The following is a 19,505-nucleotide window of genomic DNA, read 5'->3' as shown; positions in this document are numbered from 1 at the left end:
ATAAAGCTCACATACAAAGCATAGGGACAAACAACAGTGAAAGACCCCTGAAAACACATGCCAAAGTGCATGTGACATTGTGTAATGTGAACTTGTAAAGCAGTACCTGGGCAGTAATTGGGAATCGCATAGGATGTATACAGCAAAATATCACTCAATGAAAAATATCTTACAAAGCAGAAAAATAGCCACACAAAACACATGAAAATACTAGAGGGTACAAACTCAAACAGCAGATAAACAGAACCTCATGATAGATATGATTTAGCAGAGCACGTAAGTTAAAGGAACACTAAAGGCAAATATTAAGTCGACGTTTATTGTTGAAATAGCGGTCCAGAAACCTCGTATTGCTACTTCTGTGCCGAGAAAGTGCTTATTTTGACATAAAATCACGTTTTAGTGGTCGACATCGCATTAGGTACTTCAAATCACCCGCCTGAAAGCGGTCTTTCTCGCGTTACTGTTGCCGTGCACAACGTTGCCCACCTTTACCGCGCGGCCGCTGACACTAGTAGCAGCAGAGCGAAAGTAGTGGGACCCACAGCAGCAACAACGACCACTGAACAATTTTCTACTAGCTTGGTTCAACTGAGCCCCGCTAGATGGCACCACCTGTCCAGCCTAACCAGGCGAAACGGCACTTTAGAACCACTCGGGCCATTCCCCATAGTAATGCCACGCGGTTCTTTTTTATATAAATCAAACAGACATGGACAAGCAGCATTTTATTACCTCTATTAATCCACAGAAGGTTATTTTTTACTGCAGCTAGTTTGACCACTAGCGATTAATTGTAGTGGGACACTCTCGCGTCATCAGGATCATTTCAAGGATGTCCCACTCGTGGCGCACGTCGTGATTTACATTTAGCTTAACTTCTCGGTAAGTAGAGCACTGCTGTTGATAATATGCTGTTTCAGACATTGTCGTACATTGAGCTAACGATCTGACATAAATTATTATTTGCCTTTAGAGTACCTTAATTTTATACTATGTGTTCAAGAAGTGCCACTAATTATCCAAATTTGATTGAAATGTGGGGTTTAACAGAGCAAAACCACCACTTGATTATGAGAGACGCCGTAGTGGAGGCCTCTGGAAACTTTAACGTGCACCCAAATCTGAGCACACGGCCCTGCAGCATTTTTACCTCCATCGAAAATGCACCCGCCGTAACCAGGATTCGATCCCACAACCTGCGGATCAGCAGCCGAGTACTTCAGCCACTAGACCGCCGTGGTGGGGCCTGCCACTAATTCTCAATACACAAGCACTTTTCCATATATTAACTCCCATTGTACTATGGCTGCAGTAGCTGGGAATTGAGCCAGTGACCTTACCCTCAACATCCCAGCCACTAAGCAAGTGAGACACGCTATGAGACAGCTGTGGTAATTTAGCAGTTAAGGTTTGCTACCAAGCTAAAGCACACGGTTTCAGTTTCTAGCCACGGCAGCCACATTCTGATGGGAGTGATATGCAAGAATACTGTTGTACAATCATTTAGGTGCACATTAAAGAACTTTAAGTGTGAAAAATTAATCCAGAAACACCACTGCAGAGTGCCTCATTATCACATTGTGGTTCCCCGATACAAAACTCCCCATTTCTTTTTAGCTTATAAACCTGAAGAACATACATTGTACAAATTCCTGCAACCAAAGAAATATCAATTTTGTTCTACAAACTTGTTTATTCATGTACAAAATATTAGCTCATGACTAATTTATACCAAGTTAAAGATAAAGTAATTCATTGCACATGCAACCAACTAATGTCGCTTGTATGCTTACTTGTTGGGCCTCGTTCAGCTAAAATGCTTCAGCCAATGTTGCAGTAACATAAAAAAAACATTCTACACAACTACGGGATATTAACCTCAGCATAATTTAATATCGAGAGAAGAGAGAACCAGTGAGCGCTACGAAGTAAGCTACACACCATGGCTTCAGAACGAGCAGTTGCCTCTGCTGAGAGCTGGTCACGTAAATGGCGGGCCTGGCTTATAGCTGACTGGGCCTGCTGGGCCTGATGCTCCATCTGAGCACGCATCAGCTGCAACTGGTGGTACAGGGACAGTGATGTTCCTTCTGGCACAAGAGAGGCAGGAGCAGCAGGTGATGGTGGGGGCAGGCCTGGCCCGCCATCACTTGCAGCACTCACCTGCACAATCGTTCCCACCTATATCACAACCCACTCATGGCTCAGGGTACTGAGATACAGCATTAGAAACAATGAAAATGCATGAAGCAGCAACTGACACATAGACGGCTCATAAAACAAGATGGATTGAATGATGACCACTGGCAACCACCAAACAAAATCAGGTATTACAAGTCTATACCGCACAACAGTCTTTATATTGTTTGCTGAGCCCATAGTTGAAAATAAAGTAGTAAATGAAATATAACATGTCGTAATTTTCGGTGAAGAATTCATTACCTACTTTGTAAACTATAAGTTGCTGTTTAGTATTTTTCCAACCCCGCCAAACATGGCGCAATTGCAGGCATAAAACAAACAGGGATGGATATTTCTGGATGGTGCCTCAAAGCTGCATGTTCATTTCGCGGTAACTTACATTTCCAAATCTGTGTCAAGTGCACGTTTCTTTTCTTTTTTCCCCTACCTACGGATGACATAGGCTACGGCACCAGTTTTATCAATTGACATTTATTTATATATCTCACTCTATCCTCCTTTGACGAACTATAACATAGTAAACGAGCATGCCAAGCCTCTTATTATGCTAGCCTCCAGTTACCATTAAGCTCACTAGATAGCAGACATGTAATTTCACATGGTTGTTAATGAAAATTATTTCCTTGAGATAAATTACTGGAATAAGAAATCTGTGTATACAATGTGCAGGCTAGGCTGTAGGAATAACATAGCAAGGAAGCTGGTGTTTGAGAGGCTCTCTATGACAGTTAGTAGTCTAGTATTATGCAGCATTAACTTCCTGAGAAACCTTTTGAGTTGCACTGCTGAGCAAAAGGTTGTGGGCTAAATAAAATCAAGTGATTTATAGGCCAAACACTCAATACGATTATGAGACACTAATTGATTTTGAACAACTGAGACTCTTCAACATGCACCTAAATATAAGTACATGGGTATATTTGCCTTTTGCCTTCATGCAGACACCATGGCCAGGACGCATACCCACTTTTCAGTGTATAGCAGCACACCAGCTTAGCAGTTAAGTCACCACAGAAAGCAACGATGCCGGTTCAATCGCAAAATTTTTTTAGGCATAAAGTGCAGTGACAACAACAGACAAAGGAAAGTCGTACACACATACGAAGCGCCATGACGAACCTTTTGCTTTCCTTCTATCTGTTGAAGTCGTTATACCTTACACTTCAAAAAATGCTGGACATGCCATGTCAGCCATCTTCAATTCCAGGCTCTGGAAGATGCCCTCTAATGGAATGAAATGCACAACCGTTGTGCAACATGCATCGTGTAAATGTTAAAGGGAGTTACCAATTCAGTTTGTGTACTTAAGTTGTAAGGTCTAGGGAGAGTTTTAACAAAAACCAGTTCAACCTAAGAGGAAGGAGTTCAAGTAATTTTAGCTACCCGTAACCATGCCGCCAGGCAATATGTTTCACTGTCAGTGCAGACACTGTCGCTGTTTCTTCAACTAGCCTACAGTGTCCCTTCACTACTTCCTCTCAGATAGCAGAGCCAAAGCCACTCTGCCACATTCACATTAAAAGGCCCATTTCCTTTTTCCTTTCTGACACGTTTGCTGTGGTGGCATTGTGTGTTCCACATTTCTAACTAAAGACATGTGTTGTGGTCTCAGATGGGCTCCCTTGAGAGGAGTCAGCTGAAGCATGCTCTAGAAAATTTTGGCCATTTCCATACCATGCAGCAATTTCATACTGCAGGCACAATCATTACTGGATGTTCTATGCTCAGCTAGATTTATTTAGAATACCCAAACCATAAAGAAGGAACCCTTAAAAGTTTCCGAGTAGCCAAAATTTATCCAGAGTACCCCTCACCTATGTCTTAATGTAGAGCAGCAACAAAACAAATATCATATGGTGGTTTTGGGATGTTAAATCCTACATATCAACAAAAAGCAATGTCGATAGTTCACAAGTATTGTATTCAACATTGTTAACCAAAGCCGCACCACAAAGTTAACGAAAAAAAGTCAGTTAACGCATAGAATCGGCTAAAATTTGATTTGAAATCGTCGTCGGTCTGTGTAAAGTCCTTGACGAAGTGTCTCTAATAGGCGCACAAGCCGAGCCACTTACGCAACTCACGAAAACCGACGTCGATTTCAAATGGGAAACGGCGCAAATTGAAGCATTTCAGAAACTCAAACGACGCCTGCAGACACCGCCGCTACTTGCCCATTTTGACGAATACACTGAAACAGAAGTACACACGGACGCAAGCAGCGTAGTACTTGGCGCCATCTTTGTGCAAAAGACCGACGGCCTGGAAAGTGTTATCTGTTATGCTAGCCGGTCGCTATCCAAGGCCGAGGACAACTATTCCACAACAGAAAAGGAGTGCCTTGCCATCATCTGGGCAGCGTCGTAATTTCGCCCTTATTTCTACGGCAGGCCTTTCAAAGTTGTGAGCAACCACCACACCCTGTGTTGGCTAGCTAACTTAAAGGACCCTTCAGGTCGCTTCGCACGGTGAAGCATAAGACTTCAAGAATTGCGAACAGTGTAACGGGGCGATAAGAAAACTTGAGGAAAGAAACGTGGCACTATAGTATAATAGGTAGTATAGTAGCAATCCAGGACCAGATTTCTTCACCCTCCTCCAACCCCCTCCACCCCCTTTTTTTAACGGTTTTTTTTTCCATAGATAACACACACAATTTACACAAATGAGCTACAGCCGATCAAGAGTACCCTGCCTAATCACAGACTCCCTGAATTGTCTCACTGACATTACCACTGCAAAGAAAGTATATATGATTTCAAAAAAAGACTGAAAGTAAGAAACCACTTTTTTTTTTCATCATGAAACGAGTTGATTTACAGCTTGTTTGTGTACAGTGACAATATTGCCACGTTCCATTTCCCAAGTTTTTGTTATCGTCCCAAAACACCACACCATTCTCAGCGCGAACCGCGCCTGCAGTTTTCGAGAAGGTTCCGGACTGTAGTAGATCATTTTGATAAGATCACGCCCACTGTGCGAACGGTACAGATTGTTCTGGAACCTACGCCGCCGCCAGCGATAACGCTAGAACATTCGACGGCAAGAGTATAAATGCCGACGCGCTTCGCCGCTTGTCAGTTGTTGATCGAAGGCCGACGCTCCGTTCGCCGCTATCAGTCCGAGACTGCTGCTGTAATTGGACTTTCCGTTTACCGGGCACAGGTTCGCCCAAATAAACAGTTAAATCCCAACACGAAGTCTCCTGTCTTCGGCCACGTCATGACCCCGTGACATCTGGTGGAGGTGCTGCTTCGTTCATGTACCGAACGCCCCCGTCAAGCCGTGAACCCAGCCCACGTCGCGGAGAAGACACCGACGCCAACCAGGAGCAGCGAACAAGCCGCCGACAGCAAGGGCTACCACCGGAGTACGGGATTCTAGAAGACAAGGCGCGGAAGACCAAGGCCATGACCGCGACTGCAGCGACAATGACAACCGCCGCATCCCAGCCCACGATGGTTATGCATCAACCCAGGGAACCACCAATTTTCCATGGGTCATCGTTCGAAGATCCGGAGTCCTGGCTAGAAACATACGACCGTGTGGCCGCCCTCAACCACTGGGACAACGAAGAAAAGCTCCGTCGTGTGTACTTCTACCTGGAAGACACCGCAAGGACCTGGCTAGAGAATCGCGAGTCCACGCGCCGAACGTGGGATGTCTTCTGCGGCGCATTTCTGCAAACGTTCGCGAGCGTCGCTCGCAAAGAAAGGGCCGCTGCTCAACTAGAGACCCGAGTTCAGCTACCAAATAAGAAGGTTGGAATTTTCACAGAGGAGATGACCCGCCTATTTCGTCACGCTGAACCAGACATGCCTGAGGAGAAGAAAGTTCGTTTCCTCATGCGAGGGGTCAAACAGGAACTCTTCGCGGGACTAATGAGGAATCCACCGAACACCGTCCAAGAATTTGTATCCGAGGCGACCACCATTGAAAAAACCCTTGACATGCGGACCAGACAGTACAATCGTCGCCTGACTCCAGAATGCGCTGCTGCTCAAACATGTGACTCCGAAAACCTGCGTAAAACGATCCGAGCGATCGTGCGGGAAGAGCTGTGCAAACTGTTGCCTTCAGCGCACCCTCAAGTGGATTCGATTGCCGACATTGTGCGAGAAGAAGTTCGGCAATCACTTCGAATTCCCCAAACACCGCTGCCCGAGCCAGAAACTATGAGCTACGCCGCTGCAGTGCGCCACAACGCTCCTCCCCGTCCATGCCAAAACGCCGCCCCGTCGCACAACTTTTCCTTTTCTGCTCGCTGCGCTGAACTAAATGCCTTAAATACATTTCCTTTCCTTGCTTTTCATAATTTGGCGCGGAAGAGGTTGGACCCCTAAACCTGCCCCCTGACTAATGCTATCGAATGTGAAAATGTAAAACCTCGTTGCATGTGATGCTAGTGCCTTCATAAAGCCACAAGCTATACAGCAAAGTAACTTGGGTGTGTAAGCATAAAATGGAACAGCATAGTATTTAGGTAAGCGTGCGTGTGTGCATATACGTGTGTGTGAGCGTGTGAGCATGTGTGCGTGCACGCGTTTTCATTTGCATAACTCTTACCCTGGATCCTTCTAAATAATTACGATCACCAACATAACCACAATGCATCCTAATAAACAATCTACTCACCACAGGTTGGGTGCAAACAATCTGGTTGACAGCTGGCTTAGGTGATTGTGACTGTGACTGCTGCTGCTGCTGTTGCTGCTGCAGCAGTGTCTGTTGTGAGCTTCCTGTAGCTGGAGACGAGGATGATGCCTTTGAACTGCAGTGAGATTCCTGGCGTGGCGATTCAACAGGGCTAGATTCTGACTGTGGTGCTAGTGGCTTAGTGTCGTCGCATGTGCTGTCTCTGTCAAACTTTTCACTCTGGTCCTTTTCTGCAAGCAGTTACATCCAAGCAGTGATTTCTAAACCCAAAATAAACAACTACACGTGACACTATAATAAACAGCACAAAGCCTTTCATAATATATCAAGAATCATGCTGACAAAGAAGCATGAAATTGGGCACTTTTCAGTCTGCTGCATCTTTGTGCCAGTTGGGCATAAGCAAACTCTACTTTAGACGTTGAGAAAAAAAGAAGCAGCAGCAACTGACACAGAATAAAAATACAAGAGAAAGGAAGCTGTGTTGTTTGTCCCTTTCTCATCATTTTTTTTCTCCTTCCCTACAATTTCTTCCTATTATGGAATTCCTACACACCCATGCCTAGTACACACACCTGGGTAAAAAAAGTTGTTTTGGGCTAAGCCTGTGATCAATCAAAAGAATTCTCCCTATCTCAAACAGTCACTTCAAAGAGTCTCTGCAAGGCTTTCTGATATACACAAAAAAGTTTGTGTTTATCTCAAACAAGCTTCAAAGAGGCACAGCAGCACTTTTCAAATATACTTAGAATTCATAGCAAATCAGTAGTTGAGGCTCTTGTGAACATGCAAGGCAAACATAGCCCTGCACGGCATGCAGAATCTTGCGTTCAAATCAGGACAAGAACAAATTTTTTGTCGACTCAAGAGCTTTCCTTTCTGGCGAATCCATATAGACTATAATGTAGCTTTTTGCTACAAACCAGTGGCTTTCAATTTCCCTTTTTATAAAGGCACAGTTTCTTCCACTGCACAATATTTTGAGCAGCATTAAAGTAGTTGCTGAGCATGAGTGAACCCAGTGACACTTACAAACTAAGGCTGCTTGCAACACTACTAGTATTACGTGCCAGATATGCCCAATGAGTCTTGAAGTGCAATTTAAAAAGTGCCCTACTGGACACAGCCTATCATTCATATTACCATACTATATATATGCTTCCATGTTACAACAAGAAATATTTTTTTGTGTGTTCTCAAGCACGCAGATTCCCAAAGAAATCCCTGCATTTACTCAAATGTAACACAAGTTTGTTTTTTCCCAAATCTTTGCTACCTGAAGTTGACCCTCGTGTTACAATCGAATACCCAATTTCAATTTGTCTAAAAAGTGCGATGATGCACACAATTCTTTTATTTTTGTTTTATTTTTTTCTTGCTAAAAAAGTCACCCTTCGCATTACAATCGTGCTACTACAAGTAGTTTCCTACAAACAATGTTTATTATTTGTATGCTCTAACAACAAAGGTGTATAAGCCTTCATTATGTAGACCTCCACGTGCTCATCTAAGCTTAGCAAGGGAAAAAAAATTGCTTAGACTTGCTCTGTTACAGTGCTCAGGAGGCTCGGAAGATAAGTGTTGTGGCAGACCTCTGGAAATGGAGTTCTCGCTGCTGCTGTGCCGAGTAGCTGATGGGAGACTGTCACTGGCAACCAAACTGGACGTGGCATTGGCCAGGCTCAGTTTATGGCAAACCTCAAAGGCCTGCCCAATGGTGCGCACCACACGCATGGCCTGGCTCTGCGGAAAAAGACAGAAATTACTAGCCCGACGTGATGGGAACCTCAACAACATTTACACGGCAAAACATGGGGGCCTCAATCCAAGCTGTTGTTTTGTTGTTGCAGTTGAGTTTCTTTTTTTCTTTTTTTTAAGGGGAGAAGGGGAGTCTGCATGCTTCAAACGACGTACTGGAAGCATTCATGTTGCCCCCTGAAATTTCCAACCAAACTTGTGCCCCATAGATCACTTTATCACCTGGCTTTAAATTATATATATTCATCCTACATACTTCATAAAACTATTGCATTTTTGCTCTACAATCAGTGCACATTGCTATATCTGCATTTAAGTACAAGCTGCGCGTTCCTATCAAAATAGCTAAAACTAGTTTTATAATTTTGTTAATTTCATGACAAGCACTCAAAATTTGATCAACTTCTAATATTTATACCATATGTAGAAGTTACAATAAAAATTTTAAAAAACTACTATTTCGTTTTATACAAATTCCATCTTTATAAATGTAACTATACAACACAAAAAACATAAGTGGTGAGAGTTTTCTTCATAAATGAAACAGAAATGTTAGAGCCATTTTTACATAAACAACAAACAAAAAACATAAGTGGTGAGAGTTTTCTTCATAAATGAAACAGAAATGTTAGAGCCATTTTTACATAAACAATTCCGAAAAATCTGTCTCAAATATATGGTCAGCTCAAACTACTGACTGAGCAATCCTGACCCACATGTTAACACTACGTATGAGAATATTATTTTAACATGCCTCAAAAAGCACATAATCAGCATTTGTATATATTTTGTAAGGTTATGCTATGCGCATGGTGCTGCAAACTACAGAACTATTTACATATAAGTGAACTTTAGAATTGAGCGCTGTTATGAGGCACTAGGAAGCAAAATTAATATACACGATGAAATGAAATTTCCACGTGAACCTGTCAACGGACACCTTCTCAGGGGAAGGCTGAACTACTGCCATACATGAAGCACTCACAGTGCCAGCAGCACCTTGGTAAAAAATTTAGAAGTGTCAGAGAGGCTTTCAGCGAGTATTTATGAGATGGCTACACGTTCCAGGTACGCTTAAACCGATTCCTCATGTATAGTTGATGTCACATGCTGCTCCTACCTTCCATATGTCTCTCAGAATTATTTCCTACTTCCCACAGCGCCAGCCACACGTCAGTTGTCACACACATAACACTTCAAAAGTGAACACCAAAGGTAGTTTACTTATGGTGTTATTTTTCAAATAATAACTTTTACTCCTATCAACGCTTGAAATTATGAAGCAGACAAATGCAGCTCAATAGCGGCTAACACAATCCCGAATCCTATTAGCGTCGTACATTAAGCATACCATCTCACTAAAAGGAGTACCGACATGATTTTGAGGCACCCAAAAGGTACATATTTTGTTTCCATGGTGTACACTATCAACGTTCTTCACACACCGCAGCCAGACAACACGTAGAAAATATTTTCCTACGATTTTAAAGTTCGTCGCCCAGCATTGTCAAGCCAGCCCCACCACGATGGACGTTACATTACAAGTGAACAAAGCTCACTGGGTTCGTCCTGAGTGCAGCCTCAATCGCAGAAATCGCTGTCAGAGTATCTGGACTGTAATTCATACATTGTTGTTTACGTAAACCGAGTGCGACTGACAGCAGACCGGCTGTTGTTTCTAGTATGTCGCGAGTTGTAGTCTTCCCGGGATGTTAGACCACTCTTGACACGTCACTGTGAACCACCCTCTCGATAACAAAACTGAAATTGTTTCAAGTTAGCGGTATTAAAGATATATTCGATGACTTGCCAAGTGCCACGACACTCTTTTCAGGGTTCTCGACACTCATGTTTTTACTAAAAGCAACAACCTGAAAATATTTGAAATTCGTGTCAGTACTCCTTCAAGAAATACAAAAAAAAAAACGGCAGATCCAAATAACATGAATTTGCTCATGTATAACACCCCTTGGAGAGCATCAAGTTCAAAAGCTTGAAAGAGGTATAAACAAAATTATGACAGCATTATTACATCCGCAAGCAGTAAAAGCAAGCTCGCAAAGACTCGCGTTCCTACACATGCATGTAAAGATAACAGTCACCTTTGTTTTTTTTTTTTTCCCCTTCACTAATTCAAACATACTTTTACCCTTTGGTTCGAAAAGTTTAAAGACAAAAAGCATATAAATTATTAAACTCAAAGCATGCCATCCCTCACCTGGAGTTCTAGGTCCTCTAAGCTAACGCTTCTCTTAAGGCCTGAAGTCCTTGAAAAGTCTTTTTGCAAATCACAGCTTTTTTCACCAGCACTGACAAAAGCTTTGCTGCCATGTATCACACTCCGCGTAGACTTGGTTGAAATACAACCGGCGTTAGTCTCGTACCCATTGTCCACTTCTGGTTCACGAAAGCTAATTCTCTTGACTGACTTGTTTGTCTGTACAGCTGATTCTTTCTCTTGACTTGCCTTTCCCTTCTCTGTGCGGGAGCCAGCCCTTCCAAACTTTTGCGAAAATGCTCTACGCATCTTTGAAGCGTGTGGCTGCTGCCATCACTCTTGGCAGCCTTCCATATCACTACAGGGTATGTCTTATGACATAAAGTCACTAAATGGCTTAAATAAACTCTGGGAAAATTTGAAAAAGAGATGCTGCCCACGAAGTGACAAGCACAAGGAATTGAAGAATATCATTTACACATAGTTTGCCCTCAATAAGGAAGGGCTGTGGAATTCCCTTGAAAAAAAAAAGAAATAATAAAAGAATGAAGTTGTGTATACAGATACACAAAGCAAGAAAAATAGTGAACCAATTCTGAAGGCCAAACTTGTACTTGTGCATGCGGTAATTGGTGCATGCACAAGGCCAGCAGGCTCTCTATCGATAATCACAATGAAATCACTTTCCTTTTCCTCCAGCAAAGGACTGCATCACATCCCGACCTGGCACTCCACCACACAAGTCCGAGAAAAGCAAGTACTCGGTGTCCCTACTCAGCTCATGCTACGCTAAATTAGCACCGCACATAGAAACAAGATCCCTCGGTGTGCCCCAACAAACCAAGCGTCGGAGAGTGACATCGGTCTTCTTTCATCCAACAGCACACAAAATCATTTCCTCAATCTGGAGGACCTCACAGCATAGAATTGGTTTTCAGATATGCAAATGAATGAATAAAAACACTCCATGAGCAATAACTCGCCAACACTCCCTCACACAAGCTTTCACAGGGCATAAAATGCCTTTTTCTCGCTGGCCAGACGAAAAGCCAGAGGCAGATTGCCCAGCTTTACGTCAGATGCGTTGTGTGCCGGCTTGCCCCTCCCCAGCCATTCTAAATTGGGCCCTCTCCCTCGCAGGCACTGGAATAGCGCACCACCGAAGCTCCAGGGGGAGGCCAGCCGCTCAGCTCCGCCTCCCTTCTCTTGCTGTGGCGACGCATGCGACACACACAGTGTATGAGGGCATGCACTTTGTTCCTGGCACGCTGTAAAAACAATCTCTAACTTCCGAGTCCATGAGCAGCTGGCTCCTTTGTTCCCTGGCCTTTGCTTGTTTCGTTCTGTTTTGTTTTCAGCTTTTTCTTTCTTTTCGCAGAATCAGGGGCATGAAGGAGGACCATATAGTTAGAAGTGGCAGGAGAATGTGCCACACGACATCCCTCGCAATTGCAGAATGTCATTTAACTTGTGCTGGTAAACAAATTTGTCCTGCAACCCACTCTCAGCAGCTTCGTTAACAAAATAAGCCACATTTACATGCCTTAAGAGAAGCAACCATTTTCTACTGCAGAGCGAATTAACTATTTTCTAAGTGTAGGACAGATTAATTACACCCTTTTGCGATTTCAGCAATGCTTTAAATTAAGAGACAAAAAAATAAAGCTTAAGTTTTAGGATGTGGAGTATCACAAAACGGCACTTTTCTCCATACAGAAAGCGGGATCGCAGGGCTGCTAAAGTTACTTACAGACCGTAGTGCGTATAACTTTTCCTTTGCATTGTGGTGCAAGTATGGACAAAGTAACTTTTTTGACTGGCGGTAATATAAATACTGTCAGCAGCATTACAAAGGTAACCAACAGCAGCAGTTTCCTGTTGAGTGTGCCATTTACAAACACCATAATGACAACCAGTAACTTCATTCATCGAAATTTTTTTGGTGCACTTTCCTCCTCTGTGCATTATGTAATAACACAAAATATAAGAGAAGAAAGAAGTAATTGAAAAAAACTACACTGCTCATAAAAAGTACCTTGGCTTGCAAGCTTTTAAGGATGATTATTCTACAGGATGCATAAATCAAACTAGGTTGGAAAACTGAAGCCACTACATTTAAATAAAACTTACAAGTATAGAACAAAGTGTTCTATTTCATGTAAAAGGGTATTCAACAAAACAACAGATTTTCATATTATCAACACTGTTCCCATAACACGATACTAAAAGTGTTATAAAGATGAATATAGCCCCATTTATTATATTTACAATATATATATATATATATATATATATATATATATATATATATATATAAGAAAGAAAAGTGGATGAAAAAATAACCAGCCGTGAGCAGCTCACGCCTGGTTATTTTTTCATCCACTTCTCTTTCTTCTTATATACATTCCATTGGTTCTAATAACTTCCCCTGTACATTCCTTGGCATTACTGTCTGTTAGATCTCATTAATATTGTGTTAAAACACGGAAATATATATATATATATATATATATATATATATATATATATATATATATATATATTCAGTAGCAAAAAAGCACCAAGTCCCACTATAGCTAGAACAGAAAAACAAGCAGAACAAAAAAAATTACAAAAATGATTTCTTTTAATGTTTTCTCTCAGTAAAAGAAAGCTTCAGCATGGGAGCTCCTGTCTATATATAAGTATATAAAAACAAAACATATTATTATTAGTGTTATTATTATTATTACTATTTTTTGCATTTATTACATAGAATTTTATGATGGCTATTGCATTGAAAAGAAGAAGTTAGAATCTATTAAGTGCAGAAAGCACTTTATTACTTTTCCGCCTGCCAGTCTTTTTTTTGTTCAAAATTACAAATTTAAAGAAAATTCCAGTACAAGTATGTCAATACTGTGGCCGTGCTACAAACATCGAAATTCTATTGCTTGTAGAAGATATACAAAAATGACAAAATTGATGCATTAAACACCCCTCTGAAGTACACCTCTAATTTGCCATATAACTTTTGCAAACCTCTCATCAGCATTGCAGAAATTTCCTCCAAACTATATGCACATACATCAATTTATCGACTACAAGTGCTTTGAAAAAATTTGCTTCACAGAAATGCAATATGCCTTTTTGGTGTGAAGTTATGCGTATGTAAATTACTGCTGCAATTTATTTTTTCACTAACCAAGATCTTGAAGCATTTAAAAACAATTCATACCTAAAATCATATTTGTGGTTCACGAAGCAAACATAACTTGACTTTCCCTGTCAAATGCAATGAATATCATTCAAAGAAGCCCAACCGTTTGTCTCGTGAAAGCATTTCGGCATTTCGCAAGCACTATTCAAATAGAAAAAAGATGGAAAAGAGCCCGAACTAAAAGTTTCTTTTTAATACTACTTATTGCCTACCCCTAGCAATTTCACAGCAAGGTAAACAAAACCTCAGTGACATATATTAAAACGAACTGAAACTGAAAGGGGTGAGCCTTTCATAGCAAACTACAACACGTGCACTTCACATATTATGCTCGAAAAAAAAAAAAAAAAGAAGGTTCAGATCATTATCCACGACAATACATCCTGCACCCACCACTTTCTTTTGAACATGACTGTTTTGTTTACGAAAACAAAGTTATGAGTGTATAACAGTTCTTATACATTCCATAGTCAAAATACAAAATAATTAGAATATACACAAAACAATTAGTGCCAAATCAGTCCTCCTCTTCTGGTTAGCATAGCTTTGTGGAATTAAAAAAAGTACAACAAAAAACTACAGTTGACTCTCGTTAGCTCAAACTCAAAGGGACCTTTGAATTCTGTTTGAATTATCAAGAAGTTTGAATTATGAGAACTTCTCACACATATGAATGTGGATGAGCTGACACCACACATTATGATTAGGCATTGATTTTACCACATTTAAAAATTTGCTAAGTGTTCTTAAACCCTAACTGTATGCAATGAACAAAAAGCACAGGAGTAACATCCACAAATTTATCGGCCATTTACTGCTGATCAGATCTTTTAGAGAAATCGTGAATCACAAACTGATTTTCGCTATATGTGTCTTCAACACAAAGCTCTCTATACCAGTTGAGAAGCATCACGGTTTACCATGTGTGAGCTTTATTTCAAACATTTGTTTACCAGCAAAGCCCTTTTTCTTGATGGCCTGAAGTGCTCATTTTTATTTTTAAACTTAAGATTACATAAGCAAGTAATTTTTTAATAGTAGTGGGAAAGCAGCAGATATTTTTTGGAATGAAACTACAAAAATTATGAATCAACCAAATCATGGAGTTTGAATTAAGAGGCTTTTAAATACATCGAAAGAATAGAGGGCCAACCAAAAAACTGAACTTTGTTTGAATTATCGAGAGTCTACTGTAGTTCAGCTTCTTTTTTTCTTTAGCTACGTACAGTGTGATTTGGAAGAAAGCCTTTCATGATCTACACCACACAATTTCCTCCAACATACAATGCACAACTGAAGGGGCCCTGCAACACTTTTTGAGAATGGCCAGAAAACGCTGCCGATCGATAGTAGAGGCTCCCGAGAACACGCAAGCCATATATTATAGCGTAGTACATGGCCTGGAATTTACAATAAAACCTTAAAGTCAGCTAAAAATTGCTTTCTATTCTCTCAACATATGATGAAAGAAGCTCAGAAATCTCTAGCCACAGCCATTCGATTAGCCATTGGCGGATTTGGGCATGGCGCGCTCTGTCGTTACAGATGTCCACACATGCGTGCGATAGCACAAAAAAACCACGCATTTTAAGAAAAAAAAGAGAAAAAGTGCTCAAGGTTATGAGGCGTGCGTGACACATTTGCTTTCTCCGTGCCATCTTTCCCCCAGCATAGCTTTAAGCACTTTCGACGGGACAAGTGAAGAAACAATGCAATTGCAGCGTGTGAATAATCTATAACTTCGCACAAGGGTCTACAGGGAAATGAAGTGGCCCAGGCCACTGCCCGCAAGCATGCCAGCCGGGCTGCCCTGGGACCAAAGGATACCCGATCCGTGGCTGCAGAGATAGAGGTAGTAGAAAACACCTACTCGTCGCTACTTCAACACTACAGATTAGAGTGACGGGTACACCCTCCACCCCATCCAAAACTAACCAAAAAAGAAAGCGTGATCTTCAGAGGCCTGCAAAGCAACACTTACATACATGGCATATAAATGCACCACCTCTACCCAATGACACATGGTTACATGTGCCCGCTCTGCAACGTACCGGACACCCTGGCACACTTTCTCTTGGAATGCCAGTGCCACGCAAACCATGACATGCAACTGGAGCGGGACCAAGCACCAAGAATGAACGACGACCACCTAATGGAAACGTGAGAGACCAAACTCATCCTCGAGGACCTGGAAGACCAGCGAACACTTGTCGCCAGGGCCAAGAGGGCAGTCGAAGCCAGAGGGTTCCTAGAGTAGGGAACCCATAGGGTGATACCAGGCCTCACTCGGAACACTGTTTCTAAATAAACGTTTATTTCTCTCTCCGCTTGTACCGGATGGATTCGAAAAATTTTTGCGGCCGTGAATTCGTGAGGCAAAAAGCTTCTTCAGTGAAACCCATCCATGGCAACATAGAACAGTGTTGCAGGGTCCCTTTAAAGGATACAAGCAGGAGTCAAATTTTTATGAAAATTGAAAATTGGTTTTTTACTTGTTTGGAATGATAAAGCCTCCTTTAACAATATCCAGTGCCCCGTACATTTTTCACATTTTGATTGAACAAAAAATACCAGAATTTCAAAACCAAATGACAAACAGGCAAGCCCCCTTATCTAAGGTCGTACACAACTTGAGATGTGTGCCAAAGATGAATTTTAGCATTGCCATTTTTGGCCGTGTTGATAAAACAAACCTCAAAAACATATTCAGCGATAGAAAACAGGGATGTAAGGCATAGCGCATTGTATTGTCGTCTCCCTTACGTCCCTGTTAGCTAGCACCAAAGATTAATTTCTTTTAAATCCAAGCTGGATTTTTCTCCGAGCATAGTAAGTTTTTAAAAAGGTAGTCTGGCTACTTAAAGGCACATAGTGCAGTTTTTTTACCATGCACAGCATTTATCAAAGTCACTTGCCTTGTGTGTTTGAGATGTGCATGGAGACGCGTTTCTGTTCATATACGTTGTGTTTAGTTGCCAATTCATTAATTTTTTTGCAGTGGCAAAAGATGTTCTCATGTTTACAAAGAAAAAAAACTGTTTCAAAAATGCAGCATAGTTGGAAACCATTACGCGTCGGCTTCTAATGACGACAAGATTGGAAGCATTTATGTGAGCACTTCAGCAAGTTTTGTCCTCATTGTGCAAGACCACAAGAACAAAATGTTAAATGTAGCGAAAAGGGCCAAGCTTTGACTCATGTGGAACTTTTATAAAGCGTGATTATGAGTGACTGTGTCTGCACAAAATGTGGAGCAACCATGGCAATTGTAGAGAACACAATAGATCATGCTCCTTGGAATTAAAACCCTTAAAGCTGCCACCTTCAAAACTCTTCCACCTTTTAACAAGGCCAGCATAAAACGAATAAACATTCTCAAAGCCATTTGGCATATCACCAAGGTGCAAAATTGTGATATAGTTAGGAGAAATCGACCACTGCCGACAGTATTTTGCTAAAGAGACAATAGAGAAAAGATGACAAAACAAGCTAGGGAACCAAGAAAACAATAAATGAAGCAAATAGCCAATTCATGGTTTGTATATGGCTCATTATTACTAATAAGAAAATTGTTGAGTACATCTTCTTTTTTTTAAAAAAATGAAATAAACTTGTTTTTTTCCCCTTAACTTCCCATTTCATGAAAACAAAATTTTTTTGTTACATATACACCATTATCAGTACTAATCGTAAAGAGATAAGGCAAATTTTTTACCAGAGTAAACTAAGCATCAACAGAAAATTACTGAGATAAAATGGTGTACGTATGTGTAATAGTCTTCAATTTCGACAGCATTAATCTAAAAAGAAATGACAAAATTTAATTGCCTTGCTAAAAAGATTGCAAAAATTTCAGCACCTGAAACACAGAGGCAATTCTAGTTCAATTGCAAGAAACACCAATGAATAAAATGAAACAAGCCTGAAGACTTTACATACAATAGTTTCAGAGAAAATAGATCTTCAAGGAAGACCTAAAATACATGGGAGGTAAAGGGCCTACCCTGTGCCCTTAAGCTATAGAATCCATTACAAAACATGGCATAAGTAAGTCGTAACACAAAACAGAAAAACAAAAGAACATCCGGTGTATAAGTGTTTCCTTCTGTTACGTGGGTTATAATTTTCTAAGGCTGTCTTTGCCAAGGAAAGTATTAATGCTATGAGATTGTAAACCAAAGAGGATGCATAGTAAAATAATCCGCTGCATTTTATAACCCCAACTCGCAATTCTAGAGCAGAAAGGATATGAAATCCAGAAGTGGACAAAATCTCGTCTGGTCGGCGTTTAATGGCATGGTAGAAATAAGAACACTGAACACCGGCCAAATAGGTGTTGTCAAAAAAATAATGACGTTTTGGCATCCACAGGGAAGCCTCACTCACTAACTATACCATGTTCACTAAAGGATATGGCCAGTTCATTTCTAGTTTTACAACAACAAAGACCATATTGTTAGCCCAATATCAGTTTCTTGCGAAGGCAATTACATAAGAGCATATAAAAAAAAACTGCGAGCAAATTTGATCCTTCTTCAAATGCCCTTACAACTGCTATGCGAGATAGTTGGTACGTAGCCATTTTTTCAAAGCCCTCACAGAAAGAAGGACCAGAGAAGAGAGGAACAAGACTAGTGGTGCCCTGCTTATGCTCAAGCGATGCCTGCTCCCTTCTGCTCAATCGAGGTGAAATGCTAAAAGGCTCAAAAAAAGATTTCATGCTAAGGCACAATCTTGGTTTTCGGTCACCATAAACTGGCACCACTGACCAACTCTCTTGACATTTAGGGGCGAAGCTCCTAAAGCCGTTGGTCGTGCGTCCTCGATGTATGTAGCAGGTAGTCACCTCTCGTTTAGTTCTTGGAATGTACACTAGATGGCGGTACTTGTATATGATGAATATATAATGAAAAGATGCGAGAAGGCAATATTTGGAGTGTTCACTAGATGGAGGAACAGACAAACGGACAGACATACAGACAGACGGATGGACTTACGGACTTACCGACAGACAAAAAGAAGCGGTGGACGGACGGACGGACAGAAGCACAGACAGACAAATGGACGCTTTGCCCCACTCATTGTCATTCACACCGTGCATATGCTGCGATTTATTTTTACTTTCCCCACCACCCAGACTCTTGCATTGCAATACAACTTTGGGGATATTGTATCCTACTGTCTAACTCCCTTTTTTTTGTGTCACTTTATGTGTGTGTTTTTATGGCATAGTAAGGTAGCTGTAGAGTATTTATAAATGTCAGCATCAGGTATTGACATAAGACTCAACTACTCCTTGTCGACTTGATGCTACTAAGACGGCAGATATCTCCACTAAGTAATGCATTTTCATAGTCTATGAAGGCTACATAAAGGAGTTTGCTGTATTCAGCAGCTTTCTCCATTATCTGATTTATCACATGTGATCCATCATAAAGTAGCCTTTCCTGATCCCGGCTTGTTCCTTAA

The 19,505-nt window shown here is 41.2% G+C and overlaps 1 protein-coding gene across 2 annotated transcripts in view; it reads right to left on the bottom strand.

Annotated features, from left to right (window-relative positions):
- The window catches only part of LOC119161264 (carboxyl-terminal PDZ ligand of neuronal nitric oxide synthase protein), a 65,319-nt gene that overhangs the window by 39,260 nt on the left and 6,554 nt on the right, over positions 1-19,505 (bottom strand). The window contains exons 1-4 of one of the 2 annotated variants that reach the window (XM_075879629.1): positions 10,838-11,828; positions 8,454-8,604; positions 6,841-7,091; positions 1,945-2,166 (exon numbers count right to left, since the gene is read on the bottom strand). In XM_075879629.1, coding sequence (XP_075735744.1) covers positions 1,945-2,166; positions 6,841-7,091; positions 8,454-8,604; positions 10,838-11,146 — 933 coding nt within the window. In that variant the 5' untranslated portion in view covers positions 11,147-11,828. Of the gene's footprint in view, positions 1-1,944; positions 2,167-6,840; positions 7,092-8,453; positions 8,605-10,837; positions 11,829-19,505 lie in introns of those variants that run through there. The other variant, XM_037413646.2, reaches the window with a different exon arrangement.

This window comes from Rhipicephalus microplus, chromosome X (assembly GCF_043290135.1).
Source record: "Rhipicephalus microplus isolate Deutch F79 chromosome X, USDA_Rmic, whole genome shotgun sequence".
Classification (NCBI taxonomy): domain Eukaryota; kingdom Metazoa; phylum Arthropoda; class Arachnida; order Ixodida; family Ixodidae; genus Rhipicephalus; species Rhipicephalus microplus.
This window is presented reverse-complemented; position numbering and strand designations above follow the sequence as displayed.